This window comes from Sapajus apella, unplaced genomic scaffold (assembly GCF_009761245.1).
Source record: "Sapajus apella isolate SASKATOON/1434 unplaced genomic scaffold, GSC_monkey_1.0 scaffold48, whole genome shotgun sequence".
NCBI lineage: Eukaryota > Metazoa > Chordata > Mammalia > Primates > Cebidae > Sapajus > Sapajus apella.
Window position 1 is genome coordinate 6,581,138 of NW_022436988.1, and position 18,407 is coordinate 6,599,544.

Below are 18,407 nucleotides of genomic sequence, written 5' to 3' on the forward strand. Positions count from 1 at the left end.
TTTTTTTTTTTTTTTTTTTGAGACAGAGTCTCGTGCCATCGCCAGGCGCCAGGCTGGAGTGCAGTGGCTCAATCTCGGCTCACTGCAACCTCCGCCTCCTGGGTCCAAGCAATTCTCTTGCCTCAGCCTCCCGAGTAGCTGGGACTACAAGCACACACCACCACACCCAGCTAATTTTTATATTTTTAGTAGAGACTGGGTTTCACCATGTTGGCCAGGATGGTCTCAATCTCTTGACCACATGATCTACCCACCTTGGCCTCCCAAAGTGCTGGGATTACAGGTGTGAGCCACCGCAACCGGCCCCAATCCAAATTTATAATCATTGGAAATAGTCTTTCCTTCTAATATCTTTCTCATATTTCATTCTTCGTTTCTCTGGGTAATCTTTGTCAGGAATTTATATCTAAGGGAGAAGGTCCAGGGAGGTTTTTTGTTTGTTTTTTTGAAACAGAATCTCAAAGCCCAGGCTGGAGTGTAGTGGCACAATCTCAGCTCACTACAACTTCTGCCTCCCAGGTGCAAGCTGTTTTCCTGCCTCAGCCTCCCCTGTAGCTGTGACTACAGATGCGTGCCACCATGCCTGGCTAATTTTTGTAATTTAGTAGATAATCATGTTTCACCATGTTGGCCAGGCTGGTCTCAAACTCCTTACCTCAGGTGATCTACCCACCTCAGCCTCCCAAAGTGCTGGGATTGCAGGCATGAGCCATTGCACCCAGCCTCCACAGAGGTTTTTGAAAATTAAGTTTCAGCAGGGCACAGTGGCTCACACCTGTAATCCCAGCACTTTGGGAGACCAAGGTGGATGGATCATTTGAGGTCAGGAGTTTGAGACCAGCCTGGCCAACATGGTAAAACGTTGTCTCTACTAAAAGTACAAAATTAGCCGGGTATGGTGATACACGCCTGTAATCCCAGTTACTCGGGAGGGTGAGACAGGAGAATTGCTTGAACCTGGGAGGTGGAGGTCACAGTAAGCTGAGATCATGCCACTGTACTCCAGCCTGGGTGACAGAGTAAGACTCTTGTCTCAAAAAATAAAAAAATTATGTTCCAAGATCTCCCCATACCCAATGAGAAGAATGAGACCAAATCTTTCTGTTAATGGCAGCTAAATGGAAGGGCAGGTGGGTTTCCCTTGGCATTCAGGCTGGCCTAAGCCCAAATCCCTGGGAGGCTGCCAGCAGGTGTTAGGTAACTCTAGTTATCAGCAGTTGCTTCAGATACCGCTGCAGTAACCGGGTGTGACCCAGCAGACACAGGCAAAGGTGAGAGTGGGTTAACTGTGTTGTGTATGAGAGTAACCTCAGATGAAAGCTGGGGCTTGCTCAGCTGCAAAAAGTTGGAAGGCTTCCCCTGCCTTCATGAGGTGCCATTGTAAGCTAGTGTGATGGTAAAAATTTCCGTAACACTTGACTGGGTAGCCATGTTAAGCTGATAAAGTCAAGATCTTTTCTAGGGGTTAATAAATGGAATTAATCCCCAAATACAAATTTTAACTGTTTCAGGGATGTGAATACAGCTGTGATGGAGTTGCTGATCATGGCTTATGCACTGAAGACTTCCTGTGCCAGGAATATTATCGGAGTCATACCCTACTTCCCCTACAGCAAGCAGAGCAAGATGAGGAAGAGGGGTTCTATTGTGTGCAAGCTCCTAGCGTCCATGCTGGCGAAAGCAGGTGAGGGCGGGGGCCCTGGGGATCTAGCATGCTCATTTACGGCTCTTACCTAGTCGGGTTTAGTTCATACCTCAGATATCCAATTCGGGGTCTAGGTGTTTGTTTCCTTTTGAACAGTTTTGGCTAAGGATACATGAGCTTGGTTAGAAATTCTTTTTACCCCTGTTCTCTTTGTCTTACTTTAGAAGACCACTGCATCATTGTCTTCTACTCTTCTCTATCATCTGTCACGTATTTTCTATCTCATCTTGTCATTGTTAAATCTTTAGCTGGCAGTCTTGGCATTCTTATGTGATCTTTTGATCTTCAGGTCTAGATTTATGCATCTGCTTTGTTAGCGAAATTCTGTTTTTGTTCATAGTATTCGAGCTGGATTTTCTTTTACTGCTTCTCCCCCACCCTTGCCCTTCTACACAGTGGCTCGTTTTCATTGCTTTATTCTCCTTATGTAGTGGGGGCATACTTTCTGGTCTGTAAATCAATGTAATATTTTACAATTGGGTTTCTATTCATCTGATGTCTACTCTAAAACTTTAACATATATTTGGGTCCTCAGAAAGAAATGTATGGTCCTCCCTTGATATCCTTACAGGATTGGTTCCAGGAACCCATCTCCCCCTTCCCCGGCTCCCCAGCAGATACCAAAACCTGAAGATGCTCAAGTCTTTCATATAAAATGCCACAGTGTTTGCGTATAACCAACACAGTCATCTCTAGATTACTTATAAATAGCCAATACCATATAAATACTATGTAAATCATTGTTGTGCTGTCTTGTTCAGGGAATAATGACAAGAAAAAAATTTTATACCTGCTCAGTACAGACACAACCATTATAGGCCTAACGACATTTTCAGTCTGTGTTTGGTTGAATCCACAGATGTGGAACCCGTAGATCCAGATAGTCAACTGTATGAGAATTTCACTCTCTCCAAAAAAGTATAATGTTGCTGGAAAGAACAAGTAATACTGAAAGTTTTGCTCTGACCTTTGGCCATTTGCAATGTGCTTATTTATCTACCTTTTCCTCTTCGGTACTCTTGACTATGAGAATACCTCTTCATTGTTTTTCTATAAGAATAGGTGAAACATTCTTTATTACATAAGAAATTATTCTGAACTTCAATATCTTTGTATTATATGAGTTTCTTTTTCTTCTAATATGTATACTTCTTTGATTTGTGTTCTTGATACTTTTTGCCTTTGCTGCAGTTCTTTATCGTTTCTTTTGAGATTCTTTAATCAAGGCCTTACTGTTTTTTACATCTCTTTGGTATCAATTCCATATTCATATATTTGTTTCTGCCACATTATTTTCTCAATTTTTAGGACCAAGCCAATAATCAGTAATTCACACTTTCTCAGCTCTAGTTCTTTGTCCATGTGGAAGGTCGTAGTCTTCTCTACGTTAAGGTTCATGATCAAGCCTGTGACTGCCACGCTTAATCACAGTATCCCCTGTCTTCAGTCTGCTGGTAGGAAGCAGGAGTTGAGCATCTAGTTTATGTCCACTGTACCTATTAACCTGTAGGGGTGAACTTTGTAATTTTTTGTTTTAAAATTTCAGGTTTAACTCACATTATCACTATGGATCTTCATCAAAAGGAAATACAAGGCTTTTTCAGCTTTCCCGTGGACAACCTTAGAGCCTCACCTTTCCTGCTTCAGTATATCCAGGAAGAAGTGAGGAACCACCAGCAAATACCCCATTGTCCTCAAAAGAGATCTTATTTAGTTTTTCTCTGGTATCAGATTTCGATATTGAAAGGCACATCAAATGAGCTCTCCCTTAAGCCGCAATGCCTGAGGCAACAGAGAGGGTCAGCTTTAGTCCTGGAGGACCATAGCTTTAAAAGACAGTAAAAATGGACTTTTTTCTACGTATCTTTAGCAATTTGCTTATGTTTTCTAAAATGAAGCTTTTAAGAATTTTTTTTTTTAAAATATTCTTGATGTACGAGTGCTTTTGCAATGACGTCAGTTGATAAATACTGAAAACTCTAAAACTTGTGACTGAAATTCTAGCATATTTGATGACTAGTTTGGATCATTATTACAAGAGGGAAGACTAATATCAGCATCCAGGTGTTGTTTTCTGATAATTTTTCAGTATTTTCTATTTTTCCTTCAAATCTAGATTCCAAATTACAGAAATGCAGTCATTGTAGCTAAGTCTCCTGATGCTGCAAAGAGGTAAGTAATCAGACGTCGGTCTTGATCCCTCCTGAGTACTCCCAAAGTCAGAATGAACTGCTTTGGAATTCCGAGGCTATCACTTGTGGCCTGTAAGAGCCTACTGGCTCTCCTATTACCCTTCCATCATTGTCACGTCCCACGCCACACACAGCTTTATCTCCAGCCTCCAGACAGCACGCATGGTCACTGAGTTACCCAGCTTTCCTTTGGGAAAACGAAGCTCCTTCAAGTTCTCAGAGAAAGGAAAGCAGGGAGGCTATGAGCATTTTCAGCCAATGGTTTTTAACGTTGTTCTTCCTTCTGAAGATGACTATTAGAATATTAGACAAAGGATAAAATCAAAATTATCTAGAATCAGAGCCGGGCATAGTGGCTTATGCCTGTAATTCCAGTACTTTGGGAGGCCAAAGCAGGAGATCGCTTGAGCCCAGGAGTTCAAGACTGGCTTGGGCAACATAGTGAGACCCCATCTCTACAAAAACACAAAAATTAACCAGTTGTGGTGACATATGCCTGTAGTCCCAGCTACCCAGAAGGCTGAGGTGGGAGGATCACTTGAGCCTCAGGAGGTTGAGGCTGCAGTGAGCCATGTTAATGCCACTGCACTCCAGCCTGGATGACAGTGAGACCTTGTCTCAAAAAAAAAAAAAAAAATCTAGAATTAGATACAATCCCAGTCCCTAACTCGCTTGCCCCTTGAGGCATTTACATTCTGGCCTTGGCCTCACATTCTCATTTATAAAAATAATGCCTTTGTATGTCCCTAAAACATTAATTATTTTCATTTTATGGTTAAAAAGTGATGCAGTAGTGTTGCATGGGTTTTCTTCCCGTCAGTTTCACCGTTTTCCTTTGTCCTTCTAGGGCCCAGTCCTATGCTGAGAGACTGCGTCTGGGTTTGGCCGTCATCCACGGGGAAGCTCAGTGCACGGAACTGGACATGGACGATGGTCGTCACTCCCCGCCTATGGTCAAAAACGCTACTGTGCACCCGGGCCTGGAGTTGCCATGTGAGATGAGCTCCGCATATTTATTTTATTTGTAAATTGGAGAAAGTTTTTAGTTTTTTGATACAGAGTCTCACTTTGTTTGTTACCCATTGTGCAGTAGCGCAGTCTCGGGTCACTGCAACCTCCACCTCCTGAGTTCAAGCAGTTCTCCTGCCTCAGCCTCTGGAGTAGCTAGGATTACAGGTGTGCGCCACCATGCCCGGCTAATTTTTATATTTTTAGTAGAGATGGTGTTTCACCATGTTGGCCAGTCTGGTCTCGAACTCTTGACCTTGTGATCTGCCCACCTTGACCTCCCAAAGTGCTGGGATTACAGGCATGAGCCACGGTGCCCACCCCCAAAGAAAGTTTTAAGTAGTGTGAATGGCTAGGAGTTATTGACTATGTAGATTATGCTGTCTTGATTTTTTTTTTTTTTTTTTTTTTTTTTTTTGAGAAGGAGTTTTGCTCTTGTTGCCCAGGCTGGAGTACAATAGCGTGATCTCAGCTTACCGCAACCTCCGCTTCCCGGATTCAAGTGATTCCCCTGCCTCAGCCTCCTGAGTAGCTGGGATTACAGGCACGTGCCACCATGCCCGGCAAATTTTTGTATTTTTAGTAGAGACAGATTTCACCATGTTGATCAGGCTGATCTCAAACTCCTGATCTCGTGATCTTCCGCCTCAGCCTCCCAAAGTTCTGGGATTACAGGCGTGAGCCACCGCGCCCAGCCTATCTTGATGTCTTTTTATATTATGAGACGGAGTTTCGCTCTTGTTACCCAGGCTGGAGTGCAATGGCGCGATCTCAGCTCACCGCAACCTCCGTCTCCTGGGTTCAGGCAATTCTCCTGCCTCAGCCTCCCGAGTAGCTGGGACTACAGGCGTGTGCCACCATGCCCAGCTAATTTTTGTATTTTTAGTAGAGACGGGGTTTCACCATGTTGACCGGGATGGTCTCGATCTCTTGACCTCGTGATCCACCCGCCTCGGCCTCCCAAAGTGCTGGGATTACAGGCGTGAGCCACCGCGCCCGGCCTTAATCTTGATGCCTTTAAATAATAGAATGATATTACATTTGCTATCCCCCGCCTTTTTTTTAAGACTGGATCTCACTCTTTTGCTCAGCCTGGAATGCAGTGGCACAGTCGTGGCTCACTGCAGCCTTGACCTCCTGGGCTTGAGTGAGTCTCCCACCTCTGCCTCCTGAGTAGCTGGGACTGTAGGGGGCACACTACCATGCCTGGATAGTTTTCCTTTTTTTTTTTTTTTTTTTTTTTTTTTTGGGTAGAGATGGGGGTCTCCCTAGGTTGCCTAGGCTGGTTTTGAACTTCCGTGCTCAAACAATCCTCCTGCCTTGGCCTCCCAAAATGTCAAGATTATATAAGATTACAGGTATGAGCCACCATGCCAGGCCTGATTTCCTCTTTTGTAAAAGGAAGTTGTGTTATACACATTGGCAGACTGTGTATGGGCAGTTCTTCGTAGCACTCAGCATTCAGAGAGTGTTCGATAATTTTAGCTTTAGTAAAGTTGTGTGTGTGATGGTGTCAAATCTTAAGCTGCTATATTATGGTAAGCTGGGTGACAGCTGTTGATTGAATACCAGGCTTTGGCAATCAGGCAACTTTTTATTTATTTATTTGTTTATTTATTATTACTTTCTGAGATGGAGTCTTACTTTATCACCCAGGCCGGAGTGCAGTGGCGAACCTCTGCCTCCCAGGTTCAAGCAATTCTCCTGCCTCAGCCTCCTGAGCAGCTGGGACTACAGGCGCCTGCCACCATGCCCAGCTAATTTTTGTGTTTTTGGTAGAGACAGGGTTACACCATATTGGCCAGGCTGGTTTCGAACTTCTGACCTTGTGATCCGCCTGCCTCGGCCTCCCAAAGTGCTGGGATTACAGGCATGAGCCACCACACCCAGCTATTTTTATTTTTATTTATTCGAGATGGAGTCTCGGTCTTTTCACCAGGCTGGAGTCTTGCTCTGTCACCAGACTGGAGTACAGTGGCGTGATCTTGGCTCACCGCAACCTCTGCCTCCCGGGTTCAAGCAATTCTCCTGCTTTAGCCTCCCCAGTAGCTGGGACTATAGGCACGCGCCACCACACCTGGCTAATTTTTATATTTTTAGTAGAGACACAGTTTTACCATGTTGGCCAGGATGGTCTCGATCTCTTGACCTTGTGATCCGCCCACCTTGGCCTCTCAAAGTGCTGGGACCATGCCTGGCCAATTTTTTTTTGTTTTTTGTTTGAAACTGAGTCTCGCTCTGTCGCCCAGTCTGGAGTGTAGTGGCATGATCTGTGCTCACTGCAACTTCTGCCTCCTGGGTTCATGCAATTCTTCTGTCTAAGCCTCCCAAGTAGCTGTGACTACAGGCACATGCCACCATGCCTGGCTAATTTTTGTATCTTTAGTAGAGATAGGGTTTCACCATTTTGGTCAGGCTGGTCTTGAACTGCTGACTTCAAGTATCCGCCTGCCTCGGCCTCCTAATGTGCTGGGATTACAGGTGTGAGCCTCCATGTCCGGCCGCAATCTGCTTTTTTAGCTTTTTATTTTGAACTGACTTCAGACTTAAAGTTGAAAGAATAGTACAGATTTCCAGCATATGCTCTTCACTCAGAGTCTCCAAATTTAACATTTATATGCATGAGTTTTTTGCAACATTTGAGGGTGAATTGCAGACATATGTCCCTTCATTCCTAAATACCTTCACATGTATTTATAAAGACAAAAGAGTCTCTTATATAACCAGAGTTTCATTATCAGACTCAGGAAGCTAACATTGCTATAACACTGTAATCTACAGGCCTTACTCAGGTTTCACCAGTGATCCCAGCAATGTCCTTTAGAGCAAAAGAAGAAACTTGTTTTCTTGTCCAAGACCTAACCCAGGGTCACACATGGCATTTAGTTGTCATTTCTTTTTAGTTTCATTTAATCTGGAATGGCTCTTCTATTCTTTGTTTCTTATGACCTTGATACTTTGGAACAGTACAATCAAGTGATTTTGTAGACTATTCCTTAATTGGGGCTTGTTTGTGTCCTCAGGATTAGATTCAGGTTATGCATTTTTGGCAGAAGTATCACAGTAAACACGTGATGTGTCCCATTACTGCTGATGTGCATTCTGATAAGTTGGTTAAGGTTTGTCTGGCAGGAAGTTACTCTTTTTTTTCCCCTTTGTAATGAATACTACTTCATGTTAAGACTATGTTTTAACTGTAAATATCCTGTTTCTCATAAAAATTAACATCTGATGATTCTTGCCTGAATCAGTTATTTACTGTGATTGTGGTATTCATTTTTCTAATTCCATCATTCCTTCTACATTTATTGGTTGACATTCTAATTTAAGAAAGCTTTCTCTTCTTCCCTATTCATTCCTTCATTTATATCAATATGGATTCATAGACCTGTTTCATTTGGTGGGTTATAATTCATTGCTGTCACAGGCATACCTTAAATACTGCAGGTTCAGTTATACACCATTGCAATAAGGTGAATATTGTAATAAAGTGAGTCTCGTGAATTTTTTATTGCACCCAGCTATGGCAGTTTCTTAAAACAATGAAGTTTGCCTCACTGATTGATTCTTTGTTTCACAAAAGATTTTTCTATAGCATGTAATATTGTTTGACAACTTTTTTTTTCTTTTTTGAGATGGAGTTTTCACTCCTGTTGCCCAGGCTGGAGTGCAGTGGTGCAATCTCAGCTCACTGCAACCTCCGCCTCCCGGGTTCAAGCAATTCTCCTGCCTCAGCCTCCCAAGTAGCTAGGATTACAGGCATGCGCCACCATACCTGGCTAATTTTTTTGTATTTAGTAGAGACAGGGTTTCACCATGTTGATCAGGCTGGTCTTGAAATCCTGACCTCAGATGATCCACCCGCCTCAGCCCACCAAAGTGCTGGGATTACAGACATGAGCCACCGTGCCCGGCGGACAACATTTTTTAAAATGTCAGACAAGTAATGTGCTGATGTTCTAACAAGGTTCAAGGATGGCACGTCTCACATATGAGCATGAACACCCAATGATCACACTTAGGAACTACAAAAGGATCTGTTTGATAGCATTTCACCCAGAAGAAAGAACTGCTTTCAAAATCGTAGTCAATTCTCTCACACCCGGCACTGTGTTATCAAATAATTTTTGTAATATTTCTAAATCCTTCTTGTCATTTCAACAGTATTCACAGCATCTTCACCAGCAGTAAATTCATCTTAAAAAAAAAAAAAACTACTTTCTTTGCTTATCCATAAGAAGCAACTTCTTATCCATTACATTTTATCATAAGATTGAACCAGTCCAGTCACAGCTTCAGGCTCCACTTCTAATTCTAGTTCTTTGCCCTTTCCACCACATCTGCAGTTACTTCTACCATGGAAGTCCTGAACTTCTCAAAAGTCATTCATGAGGGTTAGAATCAACTTCTTCCAAACTCCTGTTCATGTTGTTATTTTGGCCTCCTCCCATGAATCACGAATGTTCTTCATGGCATCCAGAATGGTGCATTCTTTCCAGAGATTTTAAATTTACTTTGGGTCCTTCAGAGAACTCACTATCTATGGCATCTATAGTCTTATAAAATGTATTTCTTTTCTTTCTTTCTTTCTTTCTTTCTTTCTTTCTTTCTTTCTTTCTTTCTTTCTTTCTTCCTTTCTTTCTTTCTTTCTTTTTTTTTTTTTTTTTGTGACGGAGTCTTGCTCTGTCACCCGGGTTGCAGTACAATGGCATGATATCAGCTCACTGCAACTTCTGCCTCTTTGGTTCACAGTTCTCCTGTCTCAGCCTCCCGAGCAGCTAGAATTACAGGTGCTAATTTTTGTATATTTAGTAGAGACAGGGTTTCACCATATTGGCCAGGCTGGTCTCAAACTCCTGACCTCAGGTGATCTACCTGCCTCAGCCTCCCAAAGTGTTGGGATTACAGACATGAGCCACTGCACCTGGCCAAATGTATTTCTTTTTATTTTATTTTAGAGGCAGGGTCTCGTCTGCTGTCCAGACTGGAGTACAGTGACAGGGTCTTCCTCTCTTGCCCAGACCTGGAGTGTGATCCTCCCACCTCAGCCTCCCAGATAGCTGGGAAGCTGGGACCACAGGTGTATGCCACCATGCCTGACTAATTTTTGTAGAGATGGTGTTTGCCATGTTCCCTAGGCTGGTCTTGAACTCCTGGGCTCAAGCAGTCAACCCATCTTGGCTTCCCAAAGTGCTGGGATCACAGATACGAGCCACTGTGCCCAGCACCCAGCTACTTTTTAGAAATTTTTAATAGAGACAGGTTCTTGTCATGTTGTCCAGGCTGGTATTGAACTCATTGGTGCAAGCAGTCCTCCCACCTCAGCTTTATTCTTGACAGTTTGGGAGGATAAGGTGGGAGGATCAGCTTCTTATTATTAATAATAGGACTTGAACGTTGAAATTATTCCTTGATCAGTGGGCTGCAGAATGGATGTTGTATTAGCAGGCCTGAAAACAACACTCATCTCCTTGTGTATCTTCATCAGAGCTGTTGAAAGACTGTTGTTTGAGATTTTATGTGTGTATGTATGTATACACACACACACACACACACACGCACACACACACACACACATATTTTTTTTTGAGACGGAGTTTCACTCATGTTACCCAGGCTAGAGTGCAATGGCGCGATCTCGGCTCACCGCAACCTCCGCCTCCTGGGTTCAGGCAATTCTCCTGCCTCAGCCTCCTGAGTAGCTGGGATTACAGGCACACACCACCATGCCCAGCTAATTTTTTGTATTTTTAGTAGAGACGGGGTTTCACCATGTTGACCAGGATGGTCTCGATCTCTTGACCTTGTGATCCACCCGCCTCGACCTCCCAAAGTGCTGGGATTACAGGCTTGAGCCACCGTGCCCGGCTGTATATATTTTTTAAGACGGAGTCTTCCTCTGTTGCCTAGGCTGTAGTGCAATGGTATGATCTCGGCTCACTGCAACCTTTGCCTCCCAGGTTCAAGTGATTCTCTTGCCTCAGCCTCCTGAATGACTGGGATTACAGGTGTGCACCACCACGCCTGGCTAATTTTGTATTTTTAGTAGAGACAGGGTTTCTTCCTGTCTCTACTAAAGAGAGACAGGCTGATCACAAACTCCTGACCTCAAGTGATCCACCTGCCTCGGCCTCCCAAAGTGCTGGGATTACAGGTGTGAGCCACTGCACCAGGCCTGTGGTTTGATACTGTTTGAACTTGTTTCAGTTGTCTTGGTTAGATCTTCTGAGTAAGTCGCTTCAGCTTCTCTGTGAACACTTACTGCTTCACCTTGCACTCTGAGGTTACAGAAACGCCTTCTTTCCTTACACCTCGTGAACCAGCCGTGCCCTGGATTAGGCTGTGGCTTAAGGGAATGTTGTGGCTGGTTTGATCTACCCGACCACTCAACCTTCTCCATGTTAGTAATAAGGCTGTTTTGTTTTCTCATCATTTCTCATCATAAACGTTCTTTATGAACTTTTCCTTTGCGTTCACAACCTGGCTGTCTAAAGAGGTGTAGCTTTTGGCTTTTGACACACTAAGCTTTATTATTTCTAGCTTTGATTTAAAGGCAGAGACATGGGGCTCTTCCTTTTATTGAACACTTAGAGGCCATTGTAGGGTTATTGCCTTAATTTCAATATACTGTGTCTCTGGGAATAGGGCAGTGCAACAAGAGGAAGAGAGATGGGAACAGCCGGTCAGTGGAACAGTCGGAATACACATTTACTAAGTTTGCTGTCTGATATGAGCATGGTTTGTGCCGCCCCAAAGCAATTACAATAGTAACATCAAAGATCACTGATTACAGATCACCAGAAAAGACATAACGATAATGAAAAAAGCTGAAATGTTGCAAGAATTACCAAAATGTGACCCAGAGACACGAAATGAGCACGTGCTGTTAGAAAAATGGCACTCAGTCTGGGCACAGTGGCTCACGCCGATAGTCCCAACACTTTGGGAGGCCAAAGTGGCAGGATCATTTGAGCTCAGGAGTTTGACACCAGCCTGGGCAACATGGCGAAATCCCCTCTCTACAAAAAATTAGCCAGGTGTGGCATGTGCCTGTGGTCCCAGCTATTTGGGAGGCTGAGGTGAGAGGTTGCCTTGATCCAAGGAGGCAGAGATTGCAGTGAACCGAGATCGCACCACGGCAGTCCAGCCTGGGTGACGGCGGGAGATTCCATCTCAAAAAAAAAAAAAAAAAAAAGGCATTACCTGCAGAGTACCATAAATAAAAGTGCAATAAGATGAAGTATGCCCTTCTGCCTTTCTCTCTCTTTTTCTTTTCTTTCTTTCTTTTTCTCTTTTCTTTCTTTCTTTTCTTTTTTGACAGAGTCTCACTCTGTCACAAAGGGTGGAATGCAATGGTGCTATCTTGCCTTACTGCAGCCTCCACTTTCCAGGTTCATGTGATTCTCATGCCTCAATCTCTTGAGTTTCTGGGATTACAGACATGCACCATCCTGTCTGGCTAATTTTTGTTTTTTTAGTAGAGATGGGGTTTCACCTTGTTGGCCAGGCTGGTCTCCAACTCCTGACCTCAGGGGATCTGCCTGCCTCGGCCTCCCAGAGTACTGGGATTATAAATATGAGCCACCACACCCAGCCTGCATTTATTTTACTGCTCAGTTTGTCTCAGATTTGGCCAGAGAGAGCTCCTTCCAGCTGCCTCCTGTGTTCTTTTGGCATGCCCCCATCACTTTTTGAGACTCCCTTACTTTCTGCTGTAACCACATCCCATGCTCATCTTGTACTTTCTTAGCACTGCAGTTGGCTATTTATCCAAGGAGGCTTTATGCCTTTAGTGGAAAATGGTATTTATTTATTTAAAAAAATCAGTCAGGCCAGGCGCAGTTGCTCATGCCTGTAATCCCAGCACTAGGAGTCTGAGGTGGTTGGATCATGAGGTCAGGAGTTTGAGACCACCTGGGCCAACATGGTGAAACCCCATCTCTACTAAAAATACAAAAATTAGTTGGGCACAGTGGTGCATGCCTGTAATCCCAGCTACTTGGGAGGCTGAGGCCGGAGAATTGCTTGAACCTAGGTGGTAGGGGTTGCAATGAGCCGAGATCATACCACTGCACTCCAGCCTGGGTGACAGAACAAGACTCCATCTTGGGGGGAAAAAAAATCAGTCAGATTTAGCAGTGCTGCATTGTATGGCAACTTTTTAGTGACATTAATATTGATAAGTATTGATAACCCACTAGCATCAGACCAGCTGAGAAATGGTATTTAGAAACCAAGATTCGGGCTCCAGAGTGGACATGCTCAGTTACCCCACTTTACTACCTATGAGTAACCTTGACTTAATGTCCTTTCATAAGCGGCTGAATATATTGTGGGATAAAGACCAAGAAATAAAATTACTGGGTCAGAGGTTATTTTGATAAATGTATTATCAGAGCATTTTATATCGTGAGATTATTTATTCTGAGAATGTTGCTTTGTTGCTTAACCATCATAACTGTGGTTTCCGGGGCAGCTATCTTTTTTTTTTTTTTTTTTTTTTTTTTTTGAGACGGAGTTTCACTCTTGTTACCCAGGCTGGAGTGCAATGGCGCGATCTTGGCTCACCGCAACCTCCGCCTCCTGGGTTCAGGCAATTCTCCTGCCTCAGCCTCCTGAGTAGCTGGGATTACAGGCACGCGCCACCATGCCCAGCTAATTTTTTTTTGTATTTTTAGTAGAGACGGGGTTTCACCATGTTGACCAGGATGGTCTGGATCTCTTGACCTCGTGATCCACCCGCCTCGGCCTCTCAAAGTGCTGGGATTACAGGCTTGAGCCACCGCGCCCGGCCTCGGGGCAGCTATCTTGCGTCATAGGAAAAGAATGCATTCCTTCCTAGACATGCTGGTGTGTTTACATTGCAGCTTCTGCAGTTGTCATCAGATTGTTTTCTGTGACTCTCGTTAGTAGGCTTAGCCAAGAAGATTCTGAAATTATTTCTTGTATGTGTAATAAATTGTGCGTCCCAAATTAAACGTGCTTTACATTGATATGCCAGTTACACGGTGTGTTCCAGCGGTTCATTTGTTGGTAATGAAGGTTAAGGTCTTAGAATGGTTATGACAAAAGAAATATCCAACCTTGGAATCTTTGCATTTTTTTAGGAAAATGAGCTATTTTATTTTCCTCAAACCCATTCTTTAGAGCACTATTTCTCGCCCGCGGGTGAGTTTTGCCTCACAGTGGATATTTGACAATGTCTGGAGATGTTTTTGGTTGTCACAACCAGGGGAACTGGGGTGCTACTGGCATCTTGCAGGGGAAGGCCAGGATCCTGCTCAGCATCCTGCAGTGCTATAATTACTGTAAAATAATTGCACTCATCTTAGAGTAATTTGTTAAAAGAGAAGTAGTATGAATGAAGGAGTGAAACCATAAAGCTTTTCCATTTTATAGGTAGACTTGATACAGATGATGGGCAAGGACATCTAATGAACTTGAAAAGATTGTATGCCTGGGGTTCTGCTAAAGACTATATTTGCCACAGGGGTGAAAAGTAAGAGTTTGGATTGCAAAAGTAAGAGGAGGTCACTTTTTCTGGCTCACTTTTCCTGGCTTGTTAATCTGACAAGTGAAGATGTGGTTTTCACCACTAAAGTGAAAACGGACATTGGCACCTCTGGAGCAACTGTTAAATGTAAATTTTGATTTGTTTGCATGTAGATAGGGGTTATAAGTTTATAGTCAGTTCATTTCTTTTCTACTGAAGACCTCATTTTATTTACTCATCTAATTTATTTATTTATTTTTCTGAGACAGGGTCTCTTTCTGTTGCCCAGGCTGGAGTACAGTGGGTGATTTCAGCTCACTGCAACCTCTGCTTCCTAGGTTCAAGCAGTTCTCCTGCCTCAGCCTTCCAAGTAGCTGGGATTACAGGCGTGAGCCACCATACTCGGCTAATTTTTGTATTTGTTTTGATTTGGGGGTGTGTGTGTGTGTGTGTGTGTGTGTGTGTCTCTCTCTCTCTCTCTCTCTCTCTCTCTCTCAGAGTTTTGCTCTTGTTGCCCAGGCTGGAGTGCAATGGCGTGATCTCAGCTCACCACAACCTCCACCTTCCGGTTCAAGTGATTCTCCTGCCTCAGCCACCCAAGTAGCTGGGATTATAGGCATGCGCCACCATGCCTGGCTGATTTTGTATTTTTAGTAGAAACAGGGTTTCACCCTGTTGGTCAGGCTGGTCTTGAACTCCTGACCTCAAGTGATCCGCCTGCCTCGGCCTCCCAAAGTATTGGGATTACAGGCGTGAGCCACTGCACCTGGCCAGTTTTGTTTTTGTTTGTTTGTTTTTTTGAGATGAACTCTCACTCTGTGGCCCAGGCTAGAGGGCAGTGGCATGAGCTTGGCTCACTGCAACCTCCACCTGCCAGGTTCAAGTGATTCTTCTGTCTCAGCCTCCTGAATAGCTGGGATTACAGGCATGCACCACCGTGCCTGGCTAGTTTTTATATTTTCAGTAGAGATGGGGTTTCATCATGTTGGCCAGGCTGGTCTTCAACTCCTGACCTCAGGTGATCTGCTTGCCTCGGCCTCCCAAAGTGGTGGGATCACAGGCATGAGCCACCGCACCCAGCCACTCATCTCTTTTTAATGTCAGTTTGTTGATACGGTTTTATATTTTGCTGAACTAGAAATAGATAGAAAAAGGTAAAAATGGGTAAGGAGTGAATGACTGCTCATAGTTCTTTTTTGCTGTTTACTTCAGCAGAGGAAGGTTTGGTTAATTGACTCCCAGGAAAGAGTCAAGGTGTGCACATGTGTGCAAGTGCTTGTGCTTGTGATGAAAGCATGCTTAAGGTAAGAAGGGTTGTAAATGCAGCCTTATTTTACTTGGAAAATGCTACCTTTAAAAGCAAAAGACAAGGCCGGGCGCAGTGGCTCATGCCTGTAATCCTAGCACTTTGGGAGGCCGAGGTGGGTGGATCACCTGAGGTCGGGAGTTCAAGACAAGCCTAGCCATCATGGTGAAACCCCCTTTTTTTTAAAAAAAAAAAAAAAAAAAAGCAAAAGACAACTTCCTACTTCCTTCATAAGAACATTGGAAATCATTTGATGAATTGAATATATTTTTACTGCAGCTGGTATAGTTTTCACAGTGATTTCTGGCCATAAATAATGTCGCACAATTCATTTTGTTCATGGATTGGATTTTGTTTGACAAGATGGAAAGAGAGAGCAGAATCTAAACTTAGGGTAGTTTTAGCACTCTTTATTCTTGATCTTGTGTGAAAAGTGGAATTTTTGGTATTTTATTTTTTGGGTAAGCTATTCAAAAACTGTTGGCCTATGAAGTGCTAGTCATTTTTCTCTACTCTGTAATAACAAAGTCTGTCTCTGTTTTGTGGCAGCCACCAAATTATGTGTTCACTTTTATCCAGAACCTAAAGCCAGTATCAACAGGGAATGAGTATATTGGGAGAAAGCCTTTCTTTTTAGCCTCCCTCCTAGCAGCGCCTAGGTTTTTCATGTGAAACTAACAATAGTTCTTTGTGGAAGGTAGGGTTTCAAAAAAGTAAACACAAATACTATGACGTTTTCTGCATCAAACTAGAGCTGAATTTCCGTTGATATTTGATGAGGGATATTGGTTTATAATCTTTCTCTTTTTTTACAGAGGTAAATGGTCAAGAAGAGGGACCACATCTCTCTCTCTCTTTTTTTTTTCTGAGACGGAGTCTCGCTCTGTTGCCCAGGCTGGAGTGCAGTGGTGTGGTCTCAGCTGACTGCAACCTCTGCCTCCTGGGCTCAAGCAAGTCTTGTCTCAGCCTCCCGAGTAGCTAGGATTACAGGTGTGTACCACCATGCCCAGCTAATTTTTAGTAAAGACAGAGTTTTACCCTATTGGCCAGGCCGGTTTCCAACTCCTGACCTCAAGTGATCCACCCGCCTCAACCTCTCAAAGTACTGAGATTACAAGTGTGAGCTACCATGCCTGGCTGAAAAGGGACCACATCTCTTTAAGAAATGGGTAGGTTAGCAGGGCTCAGTGGTTCACGCCTATAATCCCAGCACTTTGGGAGGCGAAGACAGGTGAATCACTTGAAGTGAAAAGTTTGAGACTAGCCTGGTCAACATGGTGAAACCCCGTCTCTACTAAAACTACAAAAAACTAGCCAGACATGGTGGCATGCACTTGTAATCCCAGCTACTTGGGAGGCTGAGGCAGGAGAATTGCTTGAACCCGGGAGGGGAGGTTGCAGTGAGCCGAGATCACACCACTGCACTCCAGTCTGGGAGACAGAGTAAGACTCTGTCTCGGGGTTAAAAAAAAAAAAAAAGCATGTAGGTCAACATTAACTACCTATCTACATGGTTTAATTTAAAAACAGAATCTCGGGAAGCTGCTCCTAATGTTGGTAACCTCCCCGCCTTTTAAGATTTTTATATGCAAAGCCCTCTTGACTTGCCCAGATTCAAGAGATTGTGTTTCTAGGACGTGAAATCAGGAAATACATATCTGTTGAAAATTTATAAAGTAGTGCTAAGTTTCAGCTCAGCTAATTTGCTGGTATACAGAGAAAGCCACATGTTTTTTGAGATATACAGTGTTTATAGGTGGGAATCAGCCAAAATTGTGTGTTGGTTAGTCACTAAACTCTGTTACCCTGAATTTTATTCTCTTTCACTTCCCCCACTACTAGTCTAATAAACATTTCAGAATAATAAAAAACTTTAAAGAAAGAATACTTAGCCTATTCTTCTGAAATAGTCTTTGTTTTTCTTCTCTGATTACTAATCTCCTTTTGAGGATAAAATCTTGTTTCCTTCCTTTATCCTGCAGTTTCCTTTGTACACTCATAGCCTTTCTTCAGATGCAGATTTTGTAGTCAGATAAGTCTCTACTTTAAGCACCAATTAAATCAGGAAAAGATGATGGGTCTGTAGTTATTGTCTTCAAGTTCCTGATTTTGAGGAAACTGATTATGTCAATAGTGCAGTTATCAGATAGTAAGACACTGTCCAAATAAGGTGACTTCGGGAGAAAATAACATAAAGCCATCTCTCGATCTGGCAGACTTTGCTATTTTGCTTTCTGCAGAGCGGCATTCCTTCTGCGTGTTTCTGTCAGTCTCCGTGAGAGTGGGCTTTTGTGGGCTTTCTGTCTGCATGGCATTGCAGGGCGACTTCTCTGTGTTGGCAGAATCTTCCATGTTTGCTGGTTCATTGTCTTTCCAGCTGTACTAGCAAAGAACCAGCGTGTGCTGGTTGCAGAGCTCACGAAACACGGCTCGTCTCAACTGAGAAGTGCTGTGTGTATAAAACACACACCAAGTAGAGAAGACTTGATATGAAAAAAGCATAAGGCCGGGTGCGGTGGCTCATGCCTGTAATCCTAGCGCTTTGGGAGGCTGAGGTAGGAGGATTGCTTGAGTCCAGTTCAAGACCAGCCTGGGCAACATGGTAAGATCCCATCTCAAAAAAAAAAAGAAGTGTAAAACATCTCATTAATAAATTTTTATACCAATTACATGTTGAAATTATAATGTTTTGGGCATATTGCC

The 18,407-nt window shown here is 43.4% G+C and overlaps 1 protein-coding gene and 1 non-coding gene across 3 annotated transcripts in view; one reads left to right on the forward strand and one right to left on the reverse strand.

Annotated features, from left to right (window-relative positions):
* Nucleotides 1-18,407, forward strand: part of PRPSAP1 (phosphoribosyl pyrophosphate synthetase associated protein 1) — a 40,876-nt gene that overhangs the window by 18,930 nt on the left and 3,539 nt on the right. For both annotated transcript variants that reach the window (XM_032241595.1, XM_032241596.1), the window contains 4 exons: nt 1,512-1,684; nt 3,252-3,367; nt 3,822-3,877; nt 4,745-4,890. In XM_032241595.1, the coding sequence (XP_032097486.1) occupies nt 1,512-1,684; nt 3,252-3,367; nt 3,822-3,877; nt 4,745-4,890 (491 nt within the window). The remainder of the gene's footprint in view (nt 1-1,511; nt 1,685-3,251; nt 3,368-3,821; nt 3,878-4,744; nt 4,891-18,407) is intronic.
* Nucleotides 8,839-8,942, reverse strand: LOC116525882. The gene has a single exon (XR_004257874.1). It is a non-coding gene; the product is annotated as a small nucleolar RNA U13 (small nucleolar RNA).